The sequence below is a fragment of the Microtus oregoni genome, unplaced genomic scaffold (genome assembly GCF_018167655.1).
Source record: "Microtus oregoni isolate MIOR12 unplaced genomic scaffold, Mior012 000003F_ref0000135, whole genome shotgun sequence".
In the NCBI taxonomy this organism is placed as follows: Eukaryota; Metazoa; Chordata; class Mammalia; order Rodentia; family Cricetidae; genus Microtus; species Microtus oregoni.
Genome location: NW_024543062.1, coordinates 69,477,243 through 69,499,452, shown reverse-complemented (window position 1 = coordinate 69,499,452; position 22,210 = coordinate 69,477,243). Strand labels below are relative to the sequence as shown.

General features: G+C 39.8%; 1 protein-coding gene across 1 annotated transcript in view; it reads left to right on the top strand.

Annotated features, from left to right (window-relative positions):
- Crb1 (crumbs cell polarity complex component 1) overlaps window positions 1-22,210 on the top strand; it is a 209,973-nt gene that overhangs the window by 87,195 nt on the left and 100,568 nt on the right. The window contains exons 4-5 of the mRNA XM_041649123.1: window positions 925-1,064; window positions 7,314-7,496. Of these exons, the coding sequence (XP_041505057.1) occupies window positions 925-1,064; window positions 7,314-7,496 (323 nt within the window). The remainder of the gene's footprint in view (window positions 1-924; window positions 1,065-7,313; window positions 7,497-22,210) is intronic.

The following is a 22,210-nucleotide window of genomic DNA, read 5'->3' as shown; positions in this document are numbered from 1 at the left end:
AGGCTTACACAGCTAGGACCTACATGTGCTGGTCCATCTTCCTGGCCTTATTTTTTTTTAATATTTTTAATCAAACAAAATCATGAACAGATTTCTCCTAACTCTCTGAGACATAAAAACTATGTCCCTTGCAAGCTGCCATTTCTAGAGTCTTAAGTAGCCCAGTACCTATGCATGGTGATAAATAAACACAGCCATAGGTAATGGTTTACAAGTGTTCTATGATTGAAGCATTCCCTCAAAACACCCTTCTTTTTCACCTAAGAATGCAGATCCACTTTTAATTTTCATAACACTAAATCCTTGAGTAGACATCACCTATATTAAGAACCTACTATTTATAAAAATTCAACAATTCATGCCATCAAACTAAATTTGGAGATAGTTTTAGTCCATAATAATTGGAGATAGAAAAACTAAAATATTCATGTAATTAAAAAGCAAAATACACCATAATCACAATATACTTAGGAGCTCTTCTATTAAGAAAAAAAATAATTTTTATAATAGACCTTATTTGGTGCAAATCATTACCTACTAACTTAAAATGCTAATAATTATATTTACTATACCATTTAATAGTAACCTACTACCCTGATATACTAGAGATGATGCTTTTATTCTTTTATATATATTTAATTATCACTATGATCTGATGACCTAAGTCTTCAGTTTATGTATGGTGAAACTGGCTTCCAAATAATGGTGCATGAAGTTTTACTGTCATTTTTAAATCAATAATGACAAAGCATTGTTATGGAAACACACAACCATTCAGGTCTTCAGAGATAACTCCATTGTACTTTTGAGGTAAGTATGAAGCTATGCCATTGGGGTCAGGTTAATGAGCAAATAGAGACAGAATAAAGAGGGTTTTTTTCAAGATGACCAAGAGTTGACATGAGATTTTCGTTTACTATCAAGCTACCACTGCGACTGCACAGGTAGTGGATTCACGGGGATGCATTGTGAGACCTTGATGCCTCTTTGTTGGTCAAAGCCTTGTCATAATAATGCTACCTGTGAAGACACTGTTAACAGCTATGTTTGTCACTGCTGGCCTGGTAAGTGACAATTACTTTATCTTTTTTTCTTTTTACTCAGACTAGAAACACATTGCTTATAGAAATTGAACTAAAAAATTCTTTCCACCAAAGGCTTTAAGCCAACACTTTATTCAGCTTTACTTATTACATTGAATTCTTCATCGCCTACACAGAATTGATACTATACTCTAAACTGTGTAAGACAAGGGACCACAGCACCAGTGACTAGAACCCTCTAGGTCCAGAACACAGCAATGGAAGGTTGAATTTCATATAGCTTTTGTGAAGAAACATTCACTAGGATGGTTTCCTTTCATCTACCTATTTCCAGACACCAGAAATACAAAAAAAAAATACTCCAATGTATGAACTTTCTAAGAGTTTATCTTGTCTCTTGGACAATTCATGCAGTTAGTCAATCTCATAATTCATGTAGCTAGTCAATCTCTCATAATCAGGGAGCAAAAGGGGCATATCTAATTCTAATAGATATACAGTATACAAAAATATAAGTTTTGGTACATTAAGATACTATAATGAGCTTATATTAAAGTGAATATTACCATTTAGAAAATATGCCTGCATATGTATCATAGATGGACTCACTGACAAGGAACTTCAGATAAATATCTTAGGCACTCTTCAGATGGATTTTCACTTATAAAAGAAAGGTGTTAATAATAATATCCACCTCCTTGAGTTGTTTTAGAAAACAACTCCAGTAATAAATATAAAGATCTTAGCTCAGCTTAAAACATAAAAAACTCAATAAACACTAACTAGTTGGTAATAATAAGAGATTGATCATTCCGTACCCTGACTAGCACCAAGCAATACAGCATACTTTAGGAAGGAAGGGAGGGAGAGAAGGAAGAAGGGAACGGAAAGAAACAAGCCAAGTGCTAGGAGCACATAGAAAGGGACCTGTCCTGCTGTGGATCTCTGGGTGATTGTTCAAGACCATTTGACTATGTTGAGTGGTATCAGTAAGATGGAAATGGGACAAATGGCCGCCAGATCTCAGAGATACTTGTCTGCCTTACAGATTATGAGTCAGGGAAGTTACATACTGTGGTGGTTGGAAAGAAAATGACCCCCAAAGGAAATAACACTATTAGGAGGTGTGGCCTTATTGGAGTAGGAGGGGTCTTGTTGGAGGAAATTTGTCACTGTGGAGACAGACTTTAAGTTCTCATGTATGTTCAAGCTATTCACAGTGAAAGAGACCATGTCCTGTTGCCTCCAAGATGTTGGACTCTCACCTTCTTCTCTAGCACCATGTTTGCCTGCACGTCGCTATGTCCCACCATGATGATAAAGGGCTGAACTCTAAGCAGGCCACCCCAATTAAATGTCTCCCTTTCTAAGAGTTGCCTTGTGCATGGTGTCTCTTCACAGCAATAGTAAACCTAACTAAGAGACATAAACCAACCTATTCACTTACAAAGAGGTCTCTTACAGCTTAATGGAAGCTGATTGAGTGAAATAAAACTGAAGATGCAAGAGATTTTGAAACAGAACTGAGTCACTTGCCAGAACTAAGACAGTCGTTGTAGGATGTGGAAGAGAGGGTGGGTCATTGTTATGGTTTGAAAGGAAAAGGTCCCCCACAGCACAAACTCAATAGGACATTTCAAAAGTGGAGCCCAGCTGGTAGAAGTGGGGCATAAGAAGTAGTTCTTCAAAGATAATTCCTATCTTTAGCCTTTACCACCACATGTTCTTATAACCCCTAACAGAGACACTTGCCCCATGCCTTCTCCTACTGTGATGGGTTGGAAGCCTCTGATTCATCTAAAGGATCTCCTTTGTCTGTTATGTTGTTCCTGCAAGTATTTTCATCACATCTATGAAGAAGTCACTAACACAGTGGCCAGGAGGGTTTTGTGGGAAGTAAATGACATGGGAAGCTTCAGCATGTTAAGAATCTGGGTTTCCATCTGAGGTCACTGTGTAAATGGTGGTTCACCCTAGATAGAAAAGTAAGAATGTCTTTATACCCTATGCTTACTGTTGTATAGAATGAGATTTAATACTAGAAGTTACTTTATAAGTTAGAAAGGACTGTAAAAGTTGTGCTAAAAAACACATTGATAAGCATCATGGCTACATTTGTCTTTAGTCCTTATTTCAAAAGTAAATAATTTGCAGAAGTATCCATCAACTTAAATGTTTATCACAGAAGTTTTCCTGAAACTCAGATGTTATCGAATATGTGGAAAAAACAAAACAAAAAATAAAAATCACAATCCCAGAGGATCTGATTTGGTATCATGTTGTTTCTTTGTACAGAGATTTATAGGGAAACTTGTTAAAAATATTGATCGTGGTCTTGACTGAAGGAATCTATTTATATCTGGTTAAAGAGAACAGCAACTAAAATCCCCCCAGAGTCTTGGCCGTGTGGACAGGACTGGCAAACACATAAATCAGCACCCCCCGCCACCCTCCCAATTGAATGAGATAATGCATGAGCCGGAAAAGCAGGGAAGGATTTATTATAGTTCTAAATCTCTTCCTAACTTGGCTGATGTGTGAGCTTGAGTCTTAGAACACAAACAATATTACAAAGAGCCATGTTCTTTTTTTCAGAAAGTCCTGATGCATAGCAACCTATTGTGAGAACTACTGTTTAGTAACATTTAAAAAGCATGTAAGCATGAAGCAGAAATATTTCAAAAGTGGGCATTCTTGACGAAGAGCTTCTGAGGGCTCGTTAAGGTGCTCTCTGTTAGAATTGTGAGGTCTCTATTTGACATGTTTCTTATTTCCTTTATCCAATGCTCAAGTTTCTTCTTCAGATTGTTGAGAAGGGTCCCAAGGGTCACATGAAATAAATATATTAGACTGTGGTGCAAGAGGATTTATATTGTGGCTATTATTTGAAATAAGATCCACTCAGGTTTTTATTAGAGCTACAAAATGAGCAATAATATTGCATTCTCATTACTGGTTCATCAACAGTTAATTCTCTAGTTATGCACTGAGCCAGTTATAATTTAAGTTGTTGTCATTTTAACCATTAATTAGTACTATTTATTCTCACTCAGTCATTGATTGAAGGTCAACTATTTCTGTATTGGTGGGTAGTGGAGTGTTGAATAAAATACACACAGTCCTGTTTATGTGGAGCCGACAATCTGTTGAGGCAGTCAACTATACATGCAAGTAAACACATCGTTAAATGTTGTCAAAAGAGCAATAGAAGAAAAAGACTGAGGAACATGACAGGAAACCGAGGCATCTTATTGTGTCGTGATCTGAACAAGAGAGAAAAGTATTGTGAGGTAAACTCTGAAAACAGAGGAAGAGTTGACCAAGTAAAGGCATGGGAGAGAATTTCCCAGAAGGGGAGGGAGCATTGTTAAGGCTGTGGAGTGGAAAGCATCCTCGGGGAGGAAGTGACAGAGCTGGATGAGGAGGGGTGGTGGGATGAAAAAAGCCCATATACTTCGGGAGCAATTACATTGTGTTAAGGTTGAATTTTATCCTGTGTGAAAACAAGAAGTCATTGTTATTAAAATGAAAAAGAGAGATGGTTTGATTTTCAAATTGTGTGATTTAGGATAAAGATAAGGTTCTCAGTGAACTTAAGGTGGCATTACAGATGTCACTTGTCTTGTGAATTGGTGTCCCTGGAAAGACTTCATACATGTGTTTCACCAGCTTACAAAGTAGCTGGTGCTATTTCTGTAGCCACCAACATCATGTCCGAGTTCCACTAAATTTACATTTGGGGATTAGCACTCCACACATTACAAGCAAGTAAGAAAATCCTCCTGAGGCATAACACAGGAAAGAGATTCAAAATATTTTAAGTACCAAATATACCCCACTAGGTGGTTACTAAAAAAAATGGAACTACAGCAAAGTATTTGGGAAAACTTACATTTGGCGATGGAAAATGCCTACTAGGCATTCAGATCCACTTGCTGGTGATAAGTCAATTGTGCAGATACTCTTGTGGCATCTGTCAATTTTGGCTACAATGATAAAAGAGAATATAACGGATGAGTTCCGTTTTCAGGTCTCAACTCAGGACTTTACCCAGACACACAGAACTGCATTGTAAAGTGTGTTAAAACCTGTAAATGAATGCTTATACTGGGGTATAGCTATATTTGGGGACACCTGATGGTATCTAGACATTATGAGTTAGATATGTCTTAGGAACTTAGAGTAAACAGTGAGTAAACAAAGCAAGCCATGAAAGGCTACATGTAATATGATTCTCTCATGTTAAAGCTCTATCCACACACAATAAAGCTATACCTTTATGGGTTCACATGTCTGTAAAGACAGAGAATCAAATTGCATAGGGAAATTTCTTTTATATTTCATATTTTAGTTTCTAATTAAGTGGTAAGCCACTTATTTTTAAATCCTTGTCCATAATGAAATGACCAGCCTGAATCCAGGAAGGTATACTTCTGTGTGCTAGGTGATAACTCTGACCTTTAAGAGGTACCTTAGGCTTTCTATTACCATGATGAAACACCATGATGAAAATAACTTGGGAAGGAAGGGATTATTTGGTTTATACTTCCACATCAAGTTCATCACTGAAGGAAGTCAGAGCAGGAACTCTAGCAGGGCAGGAACCTGAGGGCAGAACCTTATACAGAGGCTGAGATATATGAGATATATGAGATGGATGCTGCTTACTGGCTTGCTCTCTGCTCTGATGACTTTAACTTGTGGCAAGTTGGCATAAAACTCAGTAGAAACTGACCCCTTGTCAACTTGACACAGAAGCACATCACTATTTCACCCCAACCCTTCCTTTCTTGTTCATCCCCAAGATCACACTTTAATATAAACACCACAATATAAAACATGTTATAAACTTAAAAAGTTCCACAGTCTTACAAATTCAAATACTTTAAAATTTTCTTCTCTTTCAGTATATCCAAAATTTCTTTTAAAAAATCAAAGTCACAGGTGGTAGTGGCACACGCCTTTAATTACAGCACTTGAGAGACAGAAGCAGGTGGATCTTTGTGAGTTCAAGGCTAGCCTGGTCTACAAGATGTAGTTCCAGGACAGGCTTCAAAGCTACAGAGAAACTCTGTCTCAAAAAAAATCATGCATGTCAAAACAAAATAAAACTCCATCGGAGTAAATCTACTCAATGTCCAGTATCTGGGATGTACTCATGAACTTCTGGACTCCTCCAAAGGGCTTAGGTCACTTCTCTGGCTTTGCTTGCTGCAAAACACACAACGTCTCCTAGGCTCTGGCTGGCTTCACTGCATACCTGCTGCTATCCTCCATTGTCATCATGGTAGTGACATCTCCAAAATGCTGGCATCTGCTGCAACTATGCTACTTTCCCAATAGCCTCTCCTGGGCTTTCTTCGGGTACTCCAGCCATGCCACACAGTACCAAGCCTCAGCTGCTCTCTATGACCCTTCATGACATCAAAACCAGTACCACCTGGGTGGCTTCAGGCATATAGTATATAATCTTAGTCACCTCTGGAGCACAGCTTGAGTGTGTTGCCTCTAAGAAAACACTTCCCAGAGGTCACTTCCATGATGCTGGTCTCTTGTTAGTCACCACTAATGTCTCAGTTCCAGCTGTCCAGCACTGATTGTTCCAGAAAAGCAAAGATTTGACTTCAGTTGTTCTGGTATCTTGTTAACCTTTCAGCCTTTGGTTAACCAGAACCACGGAATCTTAACTCAAAATAGCAAGCAGTCATTAAGAAACTTGCAAACTTCCCTCTGAAAGTTTACAAGACAGGCTCTGTGGTCTGCATTTCACTCAATACTCTAATATTCCAAGCTCGCACAGAACAGCCCACAAAGCTTTAAAAGCTAAACAGCACAGAGTTTCAAAGTCCTTCCATAATCCTCCCCAAAACAATGGAGTCAAGTCTGTCACAGAGATATGCTGGTACCAGTTTACTCTGGTTCGTTTTTAAAAGGACTATTTGCTAAATTGGTATAAACGGTTTTCCATGCGGTGTTCAGATTAAATCATAGTTATCTTGAAATTCCCTTTTATTTCAAGCCTTACTAATGAAACCTTTCTAAAAATACTGAACAAAACCATACAACCTCTAGAATTTATTATGTATCTCTGATCCATTGCTGCTAGGATCTATTTCCATGTAGCATCCTCTTTATCGGCTTTCCCGCTAGCTTTCTGAAGGTGGGCATCTTGCTAATTGGCACCAGCACAGTGGTCAGCCTCCTCTCAGACAAGTGCCTGGCATTTCCCAAGCTTTGGCTCAGCAGTTTCTCTGAACTTTCATCCTGCAGGCTACACAGGTGCCCTGTGTGAGACGGACATAAATGAATGCAGCAGCAACCCCTGCCAGTTCGGGGGTGAGTGTGCCGAACTGTCCTCGGAGGCTGTGTATGGACACATTGCTGGCCTGCCTTCCTCCTTCAGCTACCTTGGAGCCTCGGGCTATGTTTGTATCTGTCAGCCTGGATTCACAGGTGAGGCTAATGAAATGGGTACTGACTCCTGGGTTTAGTGACAGCGGTGGAGGTAACTAAACCACTGATGAGAAGACTTGGGCTGTCCCCATCATGGTCTTGATCTCTTTGCTCCTCCCACTCTTCAGCTGGGCTTTGGGAGCTCAGCCCAGTGCTCCACTGCGGGTCTCTACCCCTGTCTCCATCAGTTGCTGGATGAAGGTTCTATAGTGACATTTAAGATTGTCGTCCATCTGACTACAGGGCAAGGCAAGTTGGGGCACCCTCTTCACTATTGCTTAGAGTCTTAGTTGGGGACATCCTTGTGGATTTCTGGGAACTTCTCTAATGCCAGGTTGTAGTAAGAGGCTGCTTGTTTGTAGTAGGAGGCTGCTTGTTCATTCCAGACTGCCCAAGCCATGAAATAATCAGTCAGAAACTCTATTATTTAAATCACTGCTAGGCCAATCACTTAAGCACATTGCTAGCTAGCTCTTATATCTTTGGTTAACCCATTTCTATTATATTTTACCATGAGGTTAGTGGTTTACCGGCAAGGTTACAGCTGGCAGCTCACATCTTTCCCCTCTGGCAGCTCTGTGGCATCTTTTTGACTCTGCCTACTCTCTCTCTCTCTCTCTCTCTCTCTCTCTCTCTCTCCATATATATATATATATATATATATATATATATATATATATATCTCTTCCAGCCTGGCTATATTCTGTTAAGCCATTAGCCAAAAGCAGCTTCTTTATTCATTAACCAGTAAAAGCAACACATATATAGAAGAACTTCCCACACCACCAGGTATTTTGCTAGCCCCATAATGGCTCCCTCAATCAAAATGTCTTTCTCTGCTTTCCATCTCTATCCTTGCCCCATCTCAACTATCCCATTACCTGAACTAATGGTAATTCACCAACTCCAGCCTGTCAGGGAAGGAACAAGCATAGAAATAAGCCAGAACCTCTGAATATGGGTGGGTGACAGTTGTATGGCTGGGGAAGACTACAGGGCCACTAACGGTGGCACCAGGATTTATCCCTGTTTCTTGTACTGGCGTTTTGGAACCCATTCTCTTTGGATGGATACCTTGCTCAGCCTGTATATAGTGGGGAGAGCCTTGATCCTTCCTTGGAGCAATGTGCCTTATCCTCTCTGGGGAGTGTATGGGGATGGGGGTAGGGGGAAGGTGGAGGGAATGGGAGGAGAAAGAAGTAGGAACTGGGATTGGTATATTATTTTTAAAAAATAAAATAAAAAATAATATGAAAAAGAAGAAGGAGGCGGAGGAGGAGGAAGAGAAAAGAAGAAGAAGAAGAAGAAGAAGAAGAAGAAGAAGAAGAAGAAGAAGAAGAAGAAAACGATGAACGATGAACGATGACCTGGGCTGTATAAACTCTGGTGCCATGGCGCAAAGGGCATGAATATATCTTGGAATAATGCTTGTGGGCATGAATATATCTTGGATCACGTGTAACTCCTTAACTCATGGGGTTAATGTAAAGAAAGATGATGGAAATGAATAAAATGGGAACCATTTTCCTGAGAATTGCTGTCCATCTCAAATTCCTCACTCCAGAGTGACTGAATTTGAGAATGTTTTTATGGTTTATTCGTATTTTCGAGCAAAGTTCTTCTTCAGTATACGTTCATGAAGAACAATTACCTAGTTTCAAACAATCTTGCTTGACTGTTCTGCAGCTAAAGTCAGTTCACTCATCAAGCTTCAGTGGCAGCTCTTCCCCTGGAATTACTTCTCTAAATCCCAAGGGTCCTGCGTGTCTATTTTCCACTGAAAGAGGCATCTGTATCTACTGTGCATTCAGGAACTTTTGAAAAATCCCCTCGAATTATTAGTAAGTAGTGAGTCACCCACAACTGCTACATATTAAAGAGAGAGATAATCACAATCTAGATGTCTAGCCATCGTTTCCTCCGTAGATTAAATATGTGCTTCAGGAAATATTTTAGCTGCTGTTGAAGAAGCCTGGGAAAAGCTAATTTTTTGCTGATTTCTTTCTTTGTCTTTAGTTTTAGGCTCGCTTTATTTTTCCTTTTTCTTTAGTTTTCAGAAGTTAATTTATTATGTACTTTCATGCTTTTCCTACCTTTGATATACTCAGTATGCCAACAAACTTCTTGTTGCTATGACAATAAGCTGTAATTAGTTCATTCTATTAAAAATTATTTTGGTTCATGGTTTCAGTCTATAATGACTTAATGTCATCATCTTTGGTACTATAATGAGGGAAGACATGGTAGGCACTGTGTAGCAGAAGAAACTGCCTCATTTTATGGTAGCAAAAAATTAAAAAGGAAGGGAAGATCAGAAATTAAAACCTAGTGTTCAGTTCAAGGCAGTGTCCCTAATGACCACACTTAGCTTCAATACACTCCACCCTCTAAGATTTCCCTCACATCCCAGTGGGCCAATAGGCCATTGAACAGTGATTATTCTTTTAATATGCAGGTCTTTTTGGGAAGTGGATATTCATCCAAACCATAGCACTCACATTTTCAAATATTTGAGTGTTGGGGTTTTTTTTTTTTTTGCCTGCTTTTGTGAAAATTTTAGCCAGTTTTTCATTGAATTGTTTATCAATTCCACATTCTTTCTTACTCCTAGAACAATAATTTTATATCTTTTAATATTAACAAATTTTATATCTTTCATTGTTTTTATGAGGTTTCTAAATTCCCTCCCTGCCTCTACTGTTTTCACTCTATTGTTCATACTGGGCAAATTCTGTTGTTTTTGTAAAACAAAGTAATTCCACTCTCACTTCCTTTTTGTTAATCTATACATCCAAAGAATTCTTTCTTCCATTGTCTTTTGTGACTATCCAATTCCAATTATGAGTGGCGTGCTTCTGATAGTCAGTTATGTTCTTGTTTATCTCATACTGTGGAACTCCAAATGATCCCTGCTGGTGGTCCTTGAGTAGCTCGTCATGGTTTCTTCATTGATGATTGGAGGGGTTAGAAAACGTGTGTGTGTGTGTGTGTGTGTGTGTGTGTGTGTGTGTACAAACACATACCATAAAATAGCAGGTTTTTATATGGCTTTCTCAAAGGTCTTTATTTAGTGTTAGTTATCTCTGTCCTAATCAAATGCTGTGGTGAGCATTCCCATGACACAATCAGGTGGAACACATCTCTTGAGGAGGCTCACGCTTACTGAGGCAGAAAAAAAAAATACCCATCTGCTAATAAGATTTCTCTACCCTACCAGAAACATTCTGTATCCAGGAGCCCATGTAGAGGACATGTGCCATAGCACTGGTCTGGCACCTGATGGTCCCTGGATTGTTTCTTTATTGGTAGAACTGGAATTAAAGATCCTAGGGGAGAAAGGGACTTCTGTGGCTAGGCAAATGTTGTGATAGGTTTCTCCTTACCCCTGGAAGACAGAGAACATGGAACTGTGTCATAGTTCCTTTTGCTAAGGTCTTCCAGGTCTGACAGCAGTAAGGGCATTTCACGGGTTGTTGAGGTAGAAAAAAAAAAAGACACAATCACACAAGCAGTAGAGAAAATATATTTGTGTTCATGAGGCCAGACAGAATCTAATGGGAATTATAAGAGCCCAAATGGCTCAGTACATTAGTATTTTATGTGAGAGCACTGTGCTGTGTATGAAAAATGGAAGAGGTTCTGTTGATTCGTGTCCAGTCCTTGAACTATCCTCTCCAAAGTGAACTTGAAACTCATGACTTACATGTTAAGCGTTAGTGGTTCATTTTGCTTCCTCAAAATATAGTTGCATGAATAGCTTTAACAATTCCCAAACCATCTCATAATGAAATTCCAATTTCAACTGTTACTCTGTCTCACCAACTCCAATTAGCGTGTATTCCAACAAACAGGAATGGCGTCAGTGTCTCTGGAAATCTACATTGTCGCTTCTGAGGCTGCTCCTCCCATCTGCTCTCTGCGCAGAAAGAACTGAAGCAGGCAGCAGGGGATTCTGAACGTCCTGGCTTCAAAACGATGCGTAGGGTTCTTTACAAAACACCCGATGAGAGCCACCTGGCAGCTGACTGCACACGGAGCACTGGCTCTCAGGTTCAACTGCTTTAAGCACTCTGTTGCTAAAAATGTATTCTAGTTCATTAAAAATTGAAAGCTGTGCCCATGTAAAAATCAATTTGTGTTCTTTTACCTAAGTCCAATTAATACAGTCATAGGAACAAGCACCATCAAGAGCTTCACACAGCCACGAAGCAAGAAGGCTTTTGACATGGTCAATATCTCCTGATGAAGTCAAATTTCCAATAGAATTTGCTCAACTTCTGATGATATCTTAGGCTCATTGTTCTCAGAAATACTTTTTTTTCTTAAAACTTGAACTTGGGAATATAGATTCTATGCAACTTGAGTAGATTTATTTATTTGTATATTTATTTGAGTTAGGCACTCACTATGCAGCCCTGGCTGGACTAAAATTCACTATACAACTTTATAAAGCAGGTAGGTCTTAATCTCACAGAGATCTGCCTCCTGCTGCCTCCCAGTTGCTGGGATTAAATTGTGAGCCACCACAACCAGTCCTACCGAACAAATAGGTTATACACATATAAAAGCCTAACTCAAAATGTCAAACCTTGCAGGCAAAAGTATAATCAAGTCATAAAAGAGGATCTAAAGTTATTTTTTCTTCTAGTTTCAACTCTGTCACAGTTTCTTCTTTCTTTTTTTTAACTTTATTTAGTGTGTGTGTGCACGCATGCGCGCTCATGTGTGCATGCATGGGTGTGCGCATGTGTGTGTAGGATAAGCGAATGAACACGTAAGTGTTAGTAAAAGCATCCAACTCTAAGCAATGATCCGTGGCTTCAGCATGGACATTCTAACTGTACAGAAGGTCACTGCGATGGATAAAGTTTGGAGCTGGGCAAGTGAATGGCTACCTTGATCTAGCTGTGTTATATCTTGAGTTCACTACAATCAAGTGACTTTATTTAATTAGAGAATTCGAGAACAAACTTTGTTTCACTACCCTTATTTACTTAATAAAGAGTTTCACTAGCTCTGCCTACTTCATTTGTTTTGTCCTGTATCATGGAAGTGAATTTTATAAGCAAAATTTCTGACAGTATGTACTTTACATTTGTTCTTGTAAAACTTTTTTATCTTCCCATGTTTTCTGTAAAAATCAGAATGAGTGTATCAACTCTTTGTACACAGATCAATTGTGAAAAGTATATACAATGATTACTGTCACCTATAAAAATCTGAAAGCAAGGGGAGAGAAAAATTCAGTGGGCATAACTTAGAAAACTAAATACGTGGAGGGATTAGATCTGTTGGTGGGACCAGATGACAGAATCTATAAACATTTTGTTGAACACCTTAGCCAACTTAATCAGATGAGAATTCTAATGTCGACTTGAAACCAGTCCAGATAGGGGAAAGCTTGTGAGTAAATAATCAGCAGGCAGATGTCAACTCTGAGTTCCATGTGTTGACCAACAAATCTGAGAAAATAATTATTCTTCTAAAACAAAAGAACACAACCATGGCAGAGCCTTCTGCAGGAAGTTGTAACTGAAGTCTCAGCCATCCACATCGTGATGCCACAGGTACTGCCTTCAAGGCTGAAAACCTGAACTGTGGACAATTCCTACAGTGGTTTGGTTGGGGTTGCCCATACTTTAAAGAGCTTGACGGAAGGTGGTATTTTCGAACTACAACCAGGTGGTTCTTAGCGTGAAAAACTGAAGAAATTTTTCGAACACCAGTCCGAGGATGCTGGGAGTCGTGCTTTCAGGAGATGGTCCTGCAAGCCCTCATTAACTAGGCTTGTTGCTCAAGACCCAGCTTGACATTTCTTAAAGCTATCTTGAAGCATGTTAGTTATTTATAGAAACAGGCTTAGTGGCTACTGCTTAGCTTCACCTTCAGTTCTAACTATTCTGCAGCAGCTGTTTGCGAACAGAATATTTTTTTTCTAACATTTAACACAAGGTACATCCTAGAAGCACCTGCTTTATATTGCATCTTCTGCTCAGTTCAAGGATAATGTGGCAAAACCTTGGAGTGGCCGATTTGCTCATTGGGCTATTGGATATCCCTTTCCTAAAGCATGTTTTAGTAAACCTCTTGCTAGTTAGCTTTAGTAGAAATACTGCTACTGTTGCTGCTGGTGCTGTTAAAGAAAAAAAAAAAGGAAGAAGAAAAAGAAAGGAAAAGAAAGGGAGGAAGAGGGAGGGGGAGGGAAAGAGGAAGGATGGAAAATAGGAAAGGAGGAAAGGAAGGAGGGAGAAAGAACTAAAGGGAGGGAGGAAGGGAAAGAAATACTGAAAATAATCAACTTGTAATAGAAAAGGTTTATTTCAGCTTCCAATTTGAGAGGTTTCAGTTCATGATTGATTGGCTTCATTGTGTTTGTCCTTGGTCAAGCAGCATGCCACAGCTGCAGCATTCCTCAAAACTACCCTCCTAGAGATCAGGACATGAACAGAAGCAAAAGAGAAAGACGTATGTCCAACCTGTAAGGATTTCTTTGTGTCTGCAGCCAGCTCACATAGATTTGTCTCGCTAATGTCTTAACCTAGCAGGTCAATTGTGGTTAATCTTATTCTTGCAACTTATCTTTACCTACAAGCAATTCGAATATGACTGGAGAAAAATTCTCAGGGTGTCCACTGAACCAAGTATCACTCTAAATGTTTGACCCCTAAAGCACCAAGGGACTTTTGTCACCATAGCACAGACTTTGTAGAGTTCTGCTTTTAAAGATGTCCCTTGGAAGCCTTCAAGTTTCTGACGTCTCTTCCTTCTTTGTTACTCTAAACAGATTATTCTTTCTTTTCTATTTTCTTTGTTTTTCTTTTTATTTCTCAGGGGACGTGGAGTTCAAGACAGAGTTTCTCTGTGCAGCTCTCGAACTCACAGAGGTCCACCCGCCTCTGCCTCCTGAGTGCTAGGATTAAAGGCGTGCGCCACCACAGGTAAACCATAGCCCAGATTGATTATTGTTTCTAATCTTAAGAAGAAAACCAATCGCTTTTGTTTCCCTCCAACAAAAGCATCAGTCACTTCTTTTATTCTCTGTACACGCTCGAAAGTCATCCTGTCACTGCTCTGTGAGTGCTGGCAAAGCAGCTGAGACTTAGATCAGAAAAACCAGGCTTAGCCTGGAACATGAGTGGTGCATTAGCTACTTTCTCCGTGTGTGGCAACTAACTGATCCAATCAGCTTTGGGGAAGACAGCCTTATTTCAGTTCACACTTCATGGATATAGACCATCACATCAGAGCAAGCATGGTGACCGTGCCTCTCTTGTGGCACCTGGAGCAACCAGCATGGCTTGTTGCATATCCAGACTAGACAGCATAGAGCACTTCCTTGGGAATGAGTTCAGGAGATAGAATCCTCAGGGCCTATGCATCAGGAAGCCACTACTCCAAGTTAGTTTCCACCTCCTGAAGCCTCCCAAAATAGCGCCACCAACTGGGGAACTTCCGGTTCAAATCTGTGAGCCTGGGAGACATTTCGTAGTCAATCTATAGCATGCACCACATTTGTGACAATTACTCCTATACTCAGTTTCCACAGCACTGACACTATATGTGCTAGGAAAACTGAACTGAGGAGTTTAGTTTCAGCTAGGCAACCTCCTTCTTCACCCGCACAGAGACACAAATCACCCCTCAAATTGACTTCACAACCCCAACAAAATCAACCCCAACAAACTGCCTAGGTAAACAGTAGCCAAAAATTGCATTTTGGAATTCCCAGCAAGAATTACAGAGTTGTACAAAGCCTGTAATAAAGATTGCCTCTTCTAGCAATGCATCCCTTGACCCTCACATCCTATGACAATGACATTCCATGTAATACCCTCCTTAATCTGACTGATGAAGGTCTATTCAATTAGACTAATGCTATTATTTAAATAAGTATATTATCAGATAACTTATAAGCAACACAATTAGGTTAACTTGTAGGGTTGATATCAACCCTATTCCACAGGACTTTGAACTCAGAAAAATTAAAATCCCCCAAACACAATAGTAGATCTTATTTCAGATAACCAGAATGTAGTCCAAAGCCGTGTTACCCACTGGAGCCAAAGAAAAAGGACAGCACCAATAATCTCAGAGGCAATAATATATGAGCAATCCTAACTAATAGCTTGTCTGTAGCCCAAAAACGGTTTCTCTGTTGACACAGTAAGCCAGACCAAGCCAAATTGAAAAGTAAAAGAATACATTTATTTGAGCAAAACAACTCCCGGGTGAGTTCTCCTGGCCCAAAGATTGAGGCTGGAGAAGTCACATGCCCAAACTAAAGCAGGGAGGTTATATAGCCTACAGGCAAGGGGTATAATGTGTCTGCTACAAGATGGGTTTGTACCCAAATATAGTAAAAAGCTGAGCACTTGAAGCAGGGATTTGGACTGCTGGCAACTTCAGAGCAAGAGCTGCCAGAGCTGCCAAGAAAGTGGAACTGAGCTTTTGGGTGCCTTTGTTGGAGATTCTCTGAGAAGGCGGGGGCTTTGAGAAAGAGACAGAGAGAGAGGGAGAGAGAAGGGGCTGGGGGGGGGGGGAGATGGAGCTTCTAAGACCTTGTAAGAGTGAGTTGGAGCTTCCAACCAAACACTATCCTGCTAAGTAGAGCTTTGTTTTATTTTTTGTTTTTTGAGACAGGGTTTCTCTGTGTAGCCCAGGCTGTCCTGGAACTTGCTTTTTAGACCAGGCTGGCTTTAAACTCACAGAGGTCCTCCTGCCTGTGCCTCCCAAGTGCTGGGATTATAAATGTGCTACCACTGCCTGGCCAATAGAATCTATTCTTATGGAAAAGGTCACAGGTATTTTTCAAAAGGACATGTACTTTGCAAAGGAGTTTCAAAGCAGTTATGCCTTAAGCTTTGCTGTGGTAACTGTCACAGAGAAACCTTTTTCCAAGGTTGTACTGTGTTTAAATATGTCAGAAAATAACTACTCAGGTCAGACTCTAGAAGTTTGACCCAACATTGGCTAAGTCTTGGTGAACTGGATTTCCTTCTTGCCTCCCGTAGATTGCTACCCTGCCAGTCATGGTGTTTACAAGGATACCCCTACCTCAAAGAAGAGCTGCTACCCGCACCTCCCCCCTCCACACACACACAAGACAAAAGGGAACACTTTACTCCAGGTTAGACAGAATTTGTCAGGCTCAGTTTAGCTTACTGCTGGTTTGGTTTGGTTAGTTTGATGCATTGAATAGGTGCAGGACCACCTTTTATATGTGCACCCAAAGCTGTTCAGGCACCAGGAGATGCGGATTCATTATGTTATTAAGACCAACATGAGCTTTAAGGGATCTGTTTGTACATACACACAGTCGACAGGGAGGCAGATTCAGGACCAAATGTAGATGGAGTTTGGAAGCATATCTTAGGATCAGCCAGTTTTTAAAAAGCTGTTCTGTTCATTTAGTACATGGAGGCACAGAAGTCCATGGCAGTAATGGTGAATTTAAGTTGACAGCTTCAGCTGCTGCTACATTTACCTAGACGGTGCCATTGTTTAGCCAGTATACAGTGCTGAACCTGAACAACAAGTGAATCTAACAGTCCTTTCTAAAATTTCTGGGTTCTAAACTGTTTTATCCTCTATTGCTGGGACAGCTGTTTTCCTTCCAACGCTATGAACTCAGTGTGTTCTAGTTTCTTTAATTTTGTCTTTTTGCCAATCATTTTCTCTGTACTAGGTCTTTCAGCCAGAAAAGACACATGTCAGTGAGAAAGCGTTTGCAGGGCCTGGGGGTATATAGTCTATTGTGGATCACTTGGCTACCATGTGAGAGGCACTGCAAAAACTAAAACAAAGATAAAGTAGAGATGCTTTTTATTTTTCACTTTAGTAAGTCGGGTCACATGGTAAAAGTATATCTGAAAATGTTCTTTCTTTTTATTAACTTTCTTTTTATTTATCCTTTGTGCCTTTCGCATCATGTCTCTATATCATGTCTCCTGATCTTACCCATCTCCCTCCCCCACACAAAATAAAACAAAATAAAATTTAAGAGTAGAAAGGGAAGAAAGGGAAAATCTTGTCATGGAAGCATCAGTGTGATATGATACAGTAAGGCATGTTATAAACCCTTTTATCCATAGATTTTTACATGCAGGCACTTATTCTAAAGAACCATTGGTCTGGTTGGAGGCCCCTGGTCTCTGCTACAGCATGGAGGCTGAGCCCTCCCTGGCACTCTTTCTGGACATCCTGTTGCTGCCCCGTGGTGGAGATCTTCCAGCCCTGGGAACCCCTCCCCTCTACCCCCATGCTTCAACGGATTACACATGGGATGGATATTGGGATGGGCCAACACATAACTCTGGTTCTGAGCCTGGGTAGTTGTGGGGTTGTTCAGTCCACCAGCTCTCCCCTGTCTTTGCCACCAGAGTTAGCGCTTCAGCATTGCCCTGCCTAGTTAACCCCTTGCAACAATGAGCAAGGGGCAGGACTATTTCTCTCACACCTACACCTTCAGGGCCAGTTCTACTATGTTACCCAGGCAAGGTATAGGGGCCATTCTACTGAGCGCTGTTGAGGGCTGGGTTTAGCTCTCCTGCTTTTATGATCTCAAGGCCTGCTCTTCCACCTGCCTTGGTTGTTGATAAGGGTGATAGGGGTGGGCATCTCACCTCTGCCCATGCCACCAAGTGACAATTGAGAAATAGTTCTTTATTTCTGTGAGGGAGAATCAGTCATGCAGAATCAACAGTAACTTCCAGGTAGCAAAGTCATAGTTAAATTTGTTTCTCTCAATCTCTATATACTGTGGGATTTCTGGATCAAATTGCTGTCATCCTTTAGGGAGAAAAAAAAACCTTTCAGGCCTATTACTGGTCAAAACAGAATAATATATGTTCAAAATAAATGTGCATAATCCCTTTCCCTTCTCATCTTGGTCATTTATTGGTTTCTGGAGATGGAAAATAGGAGGTAAATCACTCCTGGCAATGGCCACATTGAATGTGATCTCCCAACAGTTTGGGTCTATCTAAAATTCTATAGTGAATAGAATCACTTCATTATCAGCACCATCTGTTGCACTCTGAATGCTTCCTGATTCAACCAGTGCAGATATATTGTCTGCTGGATGGAGCCCCAGGGATTGTTGCCTAATTCTACCATCATGTCCCTCCCATGGAGAGCAGAGTGAACAAAACCACTAAGCCTGGAATCTGACCCTCTGTCCATCAGTTTCATTCAGATTGACAAGTAGTGCAATGGGAGTCCCTTGCTTGCCTCACTGTCACGCATCCTCAGGAAAGGGGACATAGCTTAAATTAGAGTCCAGAGAGTCTTATTTTTGTCTATAAATCCATCCTAAAAGTTGTCTTTGTTTGCTTGTTTGTTTAAAAAAGCCATGTCTCCATACGCATGTCATCTTTGTTGCTAAAACTTTTGGTATGAGATTGACTTTTATCTCATTTATAAGCAAAACAGTTAACCTACTGCTCTCTCTGGATGTTTGGTCAGAGACAAAGAACACTATTAGCTTAGTATTGCTGAGAGCATGAGCATCACATCTGAGGGGTTTCTTATTGTGTGCAGAGGTATAGGCAGGAGGATATGAAATTCAAGGCCATCCTTGGTTACGTGGTGAGCCTGAGGCTATTCTGAACTATAGGAGACGTTGACTAAAGGGGGAGGGGCATATAACCCCTAATAATTTGTGCACACCTTAATAAATGTTCCCATCCTCATGACCACATGGACAGCACTAATTGGACTCTAAGTTATTAATATCAATAAGTATGCTATAAAATATGAAGCTAGAAGGGAGATAGAGTAGGTAGTAGGTGGATCTGGAAAAAGGTAGTTGCGTGTGGATATGATCAAAACACAAATTATAAATGCAGGACATTTTCAAAAAATACACTTAAAACTACTGAATGGAAGCTTCAGGTAAGTCTCAGGACTCTTGAAGGCAAATAGTAACCAAGATTATATGTTAGGAAAGTTTTTGCCCTTAGCAGTTAAAACTTTACTATGTCTTAGAGAGAGTCCTTCATCCTTCTAAGCCATACAATTAGTTGGAACTCAGAGTTCTTGCTCCAATTATAGTCTATGCTAATTTTGATAAATTAAATTCTCTCTTCCAGTTGACACATCACAATTTGAAAAATGTGTTTTCTTTATATCTGATTGATCTTCGATTTTCAGAAGTGTGTAACACCTTAAGTTTCCCAGGTTTCTTTCTTCCAATAAAGAACTTAAAGATTTACAAAGAGAAAACTCAAATGGAATATAAATGCTTCTATTTTTGTGGAAAAGTCTTAGGTTGAAATGAAATTTCTAAAAGCCCAATTGGGCCATTTTTTATAATTTTATGACTGTACTTTTAATGGATTATTTTACAGGTGCTGAAGTTATTCCTGGGAATATGATTCATATCATTTGTATAATAAAGTACTTTGTAGCTTATCTTTAAGTTTTCTGCTACCTTCTGGCAGAAACTTTGAGTCAAGTGTGTATTTTTAGTTCATAGCTGTGACAAAAGTCATTTTACCTGCTCGCTGTGTTAGTAGATTTCTCCTTGTTGAATTAACTTCTCAAGGCAAAGTCACATAATTCTGATGACCATCGTGAAGTTACTTGTTTGATTTTCTCCACCTTGACTTTCTTGTTTAATCTATTTTGTGTATGGACAAGGGAATGGGGAGACGAATGGGATTGGTCTGTGTAGGCAGATGCCTTTTGGGCACACGTGAAGCTGCCAATATTTTCCAAGCATCACACAATGATACAAATCCTACCCAGTTTGGGAAGATATTTCATATTTTGAAACAAACATAAATTTCTGCTCTCCACAAAGAAGTTTTATCTCATTTAAATTCACAGTTTAGGTCATATATGTTTACTATTGAATTTTTGGATAGTATTAATGACATATTATAAACTAAACTAATTATTATGCCTTTGCTTTTCTTTTTTGTGTTGAAATTTCTTTCTTTCTTTTTTTCTTTTTCTTTTTCAAGACAGGGTTTCTCTGTGTAACAGCCCTGGCTGTCCTGGAGGTCTGCCTGGCTCTACCTCCTGAGCGCTGGGATTAAAGGCATGCAACACCATGATTGGCAAACTTTTGTTTTATTACACTCTCATATATTCCATCACAACTGCAGTTTTCTCTCCTTCCTCTCCTCCCAGGCCCTCTTCTCTACCTTTCTCCTTCCCCAGATTCATGTCTCTTCCCAGGGACATCAGCCAATCATGGCATTTCAAGTTGCCAGAACACCAAGTAGATTGACCATAAAAAACGTTCTCCACTTCATTATAATCAAAACCCTAAACAGACAGAGCAAAGTAAGAATATTAAAATCTGCAATGGAAAATAGTCAAGTAACATATAAAGGCAGACCTATTGGAATTACACTCCACTCTTCAAAGGAGACTCTAAAAGCCAGAAGGACTGGACAGACGTATTGCAGATTCTAAGAGACTACAGATTTCACCCCAGACTACTATACCCAGAAAAATTTTCAATCACAATAGATGGAAAAAGCAAGATATTCACGACAAAGTCAAGTTTATACAATATCTACCCATAAATCCAGCCCTACAGAAGATATGAGAAGGAAAACTTCATCCCAAGGAGGCAAACTGTCCCCATGAAAACACAGAAAATAATCACATATCAGTAACACCAAAATAAAGGAAGCACACACACATGTTATGTCTAGATCCGCAAGGTCCCCCCAAAACCAAGAAGGAGACCACATCCCATATGTAAAAGCAAAGAGCCTTCATTCTACACAAGTTTGCAAACTTGGACTCTCTGTGTGTTCAACATATTGAAGTGATTGGAGAACCCCAAGCTCAGTTAGAGTTAGATTTTTATAGTAATAAAGATGGGGCTGAGGCATTTCTAAGGTTGAGGAGTCATGAGTGGCTGACATTTGTCTAAGAATCTGGTGAATGTGGGCTGGCAGGTGATTCGGTTTACAATGGTTGAAAGGTTAGCAGTCTCCTTTGGATGGTCTGTTCCTGGGTAGTGCCTAGGTAATTTCAGTTTGTGGTCCTTCCTGCAGGCTGGTATTGCCTCAGGGTAAACTACTGAGACTCAGGCCTCTATTAAGCTTATCATGGTTGGGTCCTACAAAATACACACACACACACACACACACACACACATACACACATACACACACACATACACACACTACAGCACCAACAAAACAACAGGAATTAATAATCATTGGTCTTTAATATCTCTCAATATCAATGGAATCAATTCCTCAATAAGAAGACACAGGCTAAAAGAATGGATATGAAAACAGGATTGATCATTTTGCTGCATACAAGAAACATACATCAACATCAAAGACAGACATTCACTCAGAACAAAGGGTTGGAAAAGATTTTCCAAGCAGATGGACCCAAGAAACAAGTCGTTGTGGCTATTCTAACATCTAACAAAACAGACTTTGAATGAAAATTAATCAAAAGAGCAACTTTTTGAAATTAATCATATTCATCAAAGGAAAAATCCATCAAGATCATATATCAATTCTGAAGATCTATGTCCCAAACACAGAGGCACCCTTGTTTGTAAAAGAAACACTACTAAAGCTTAAATTACACATTGAACCCGACAGACACATTAATAGCAGCAGACATCAATTCCCCACTCTCAACAATGGATGGTGTTAAGTATTTTTCCCTTAAACGACCAACCTCTTTGCTGACTCAACAATTCCAATCAGACCAAATCAGACCAAATTAAAAGA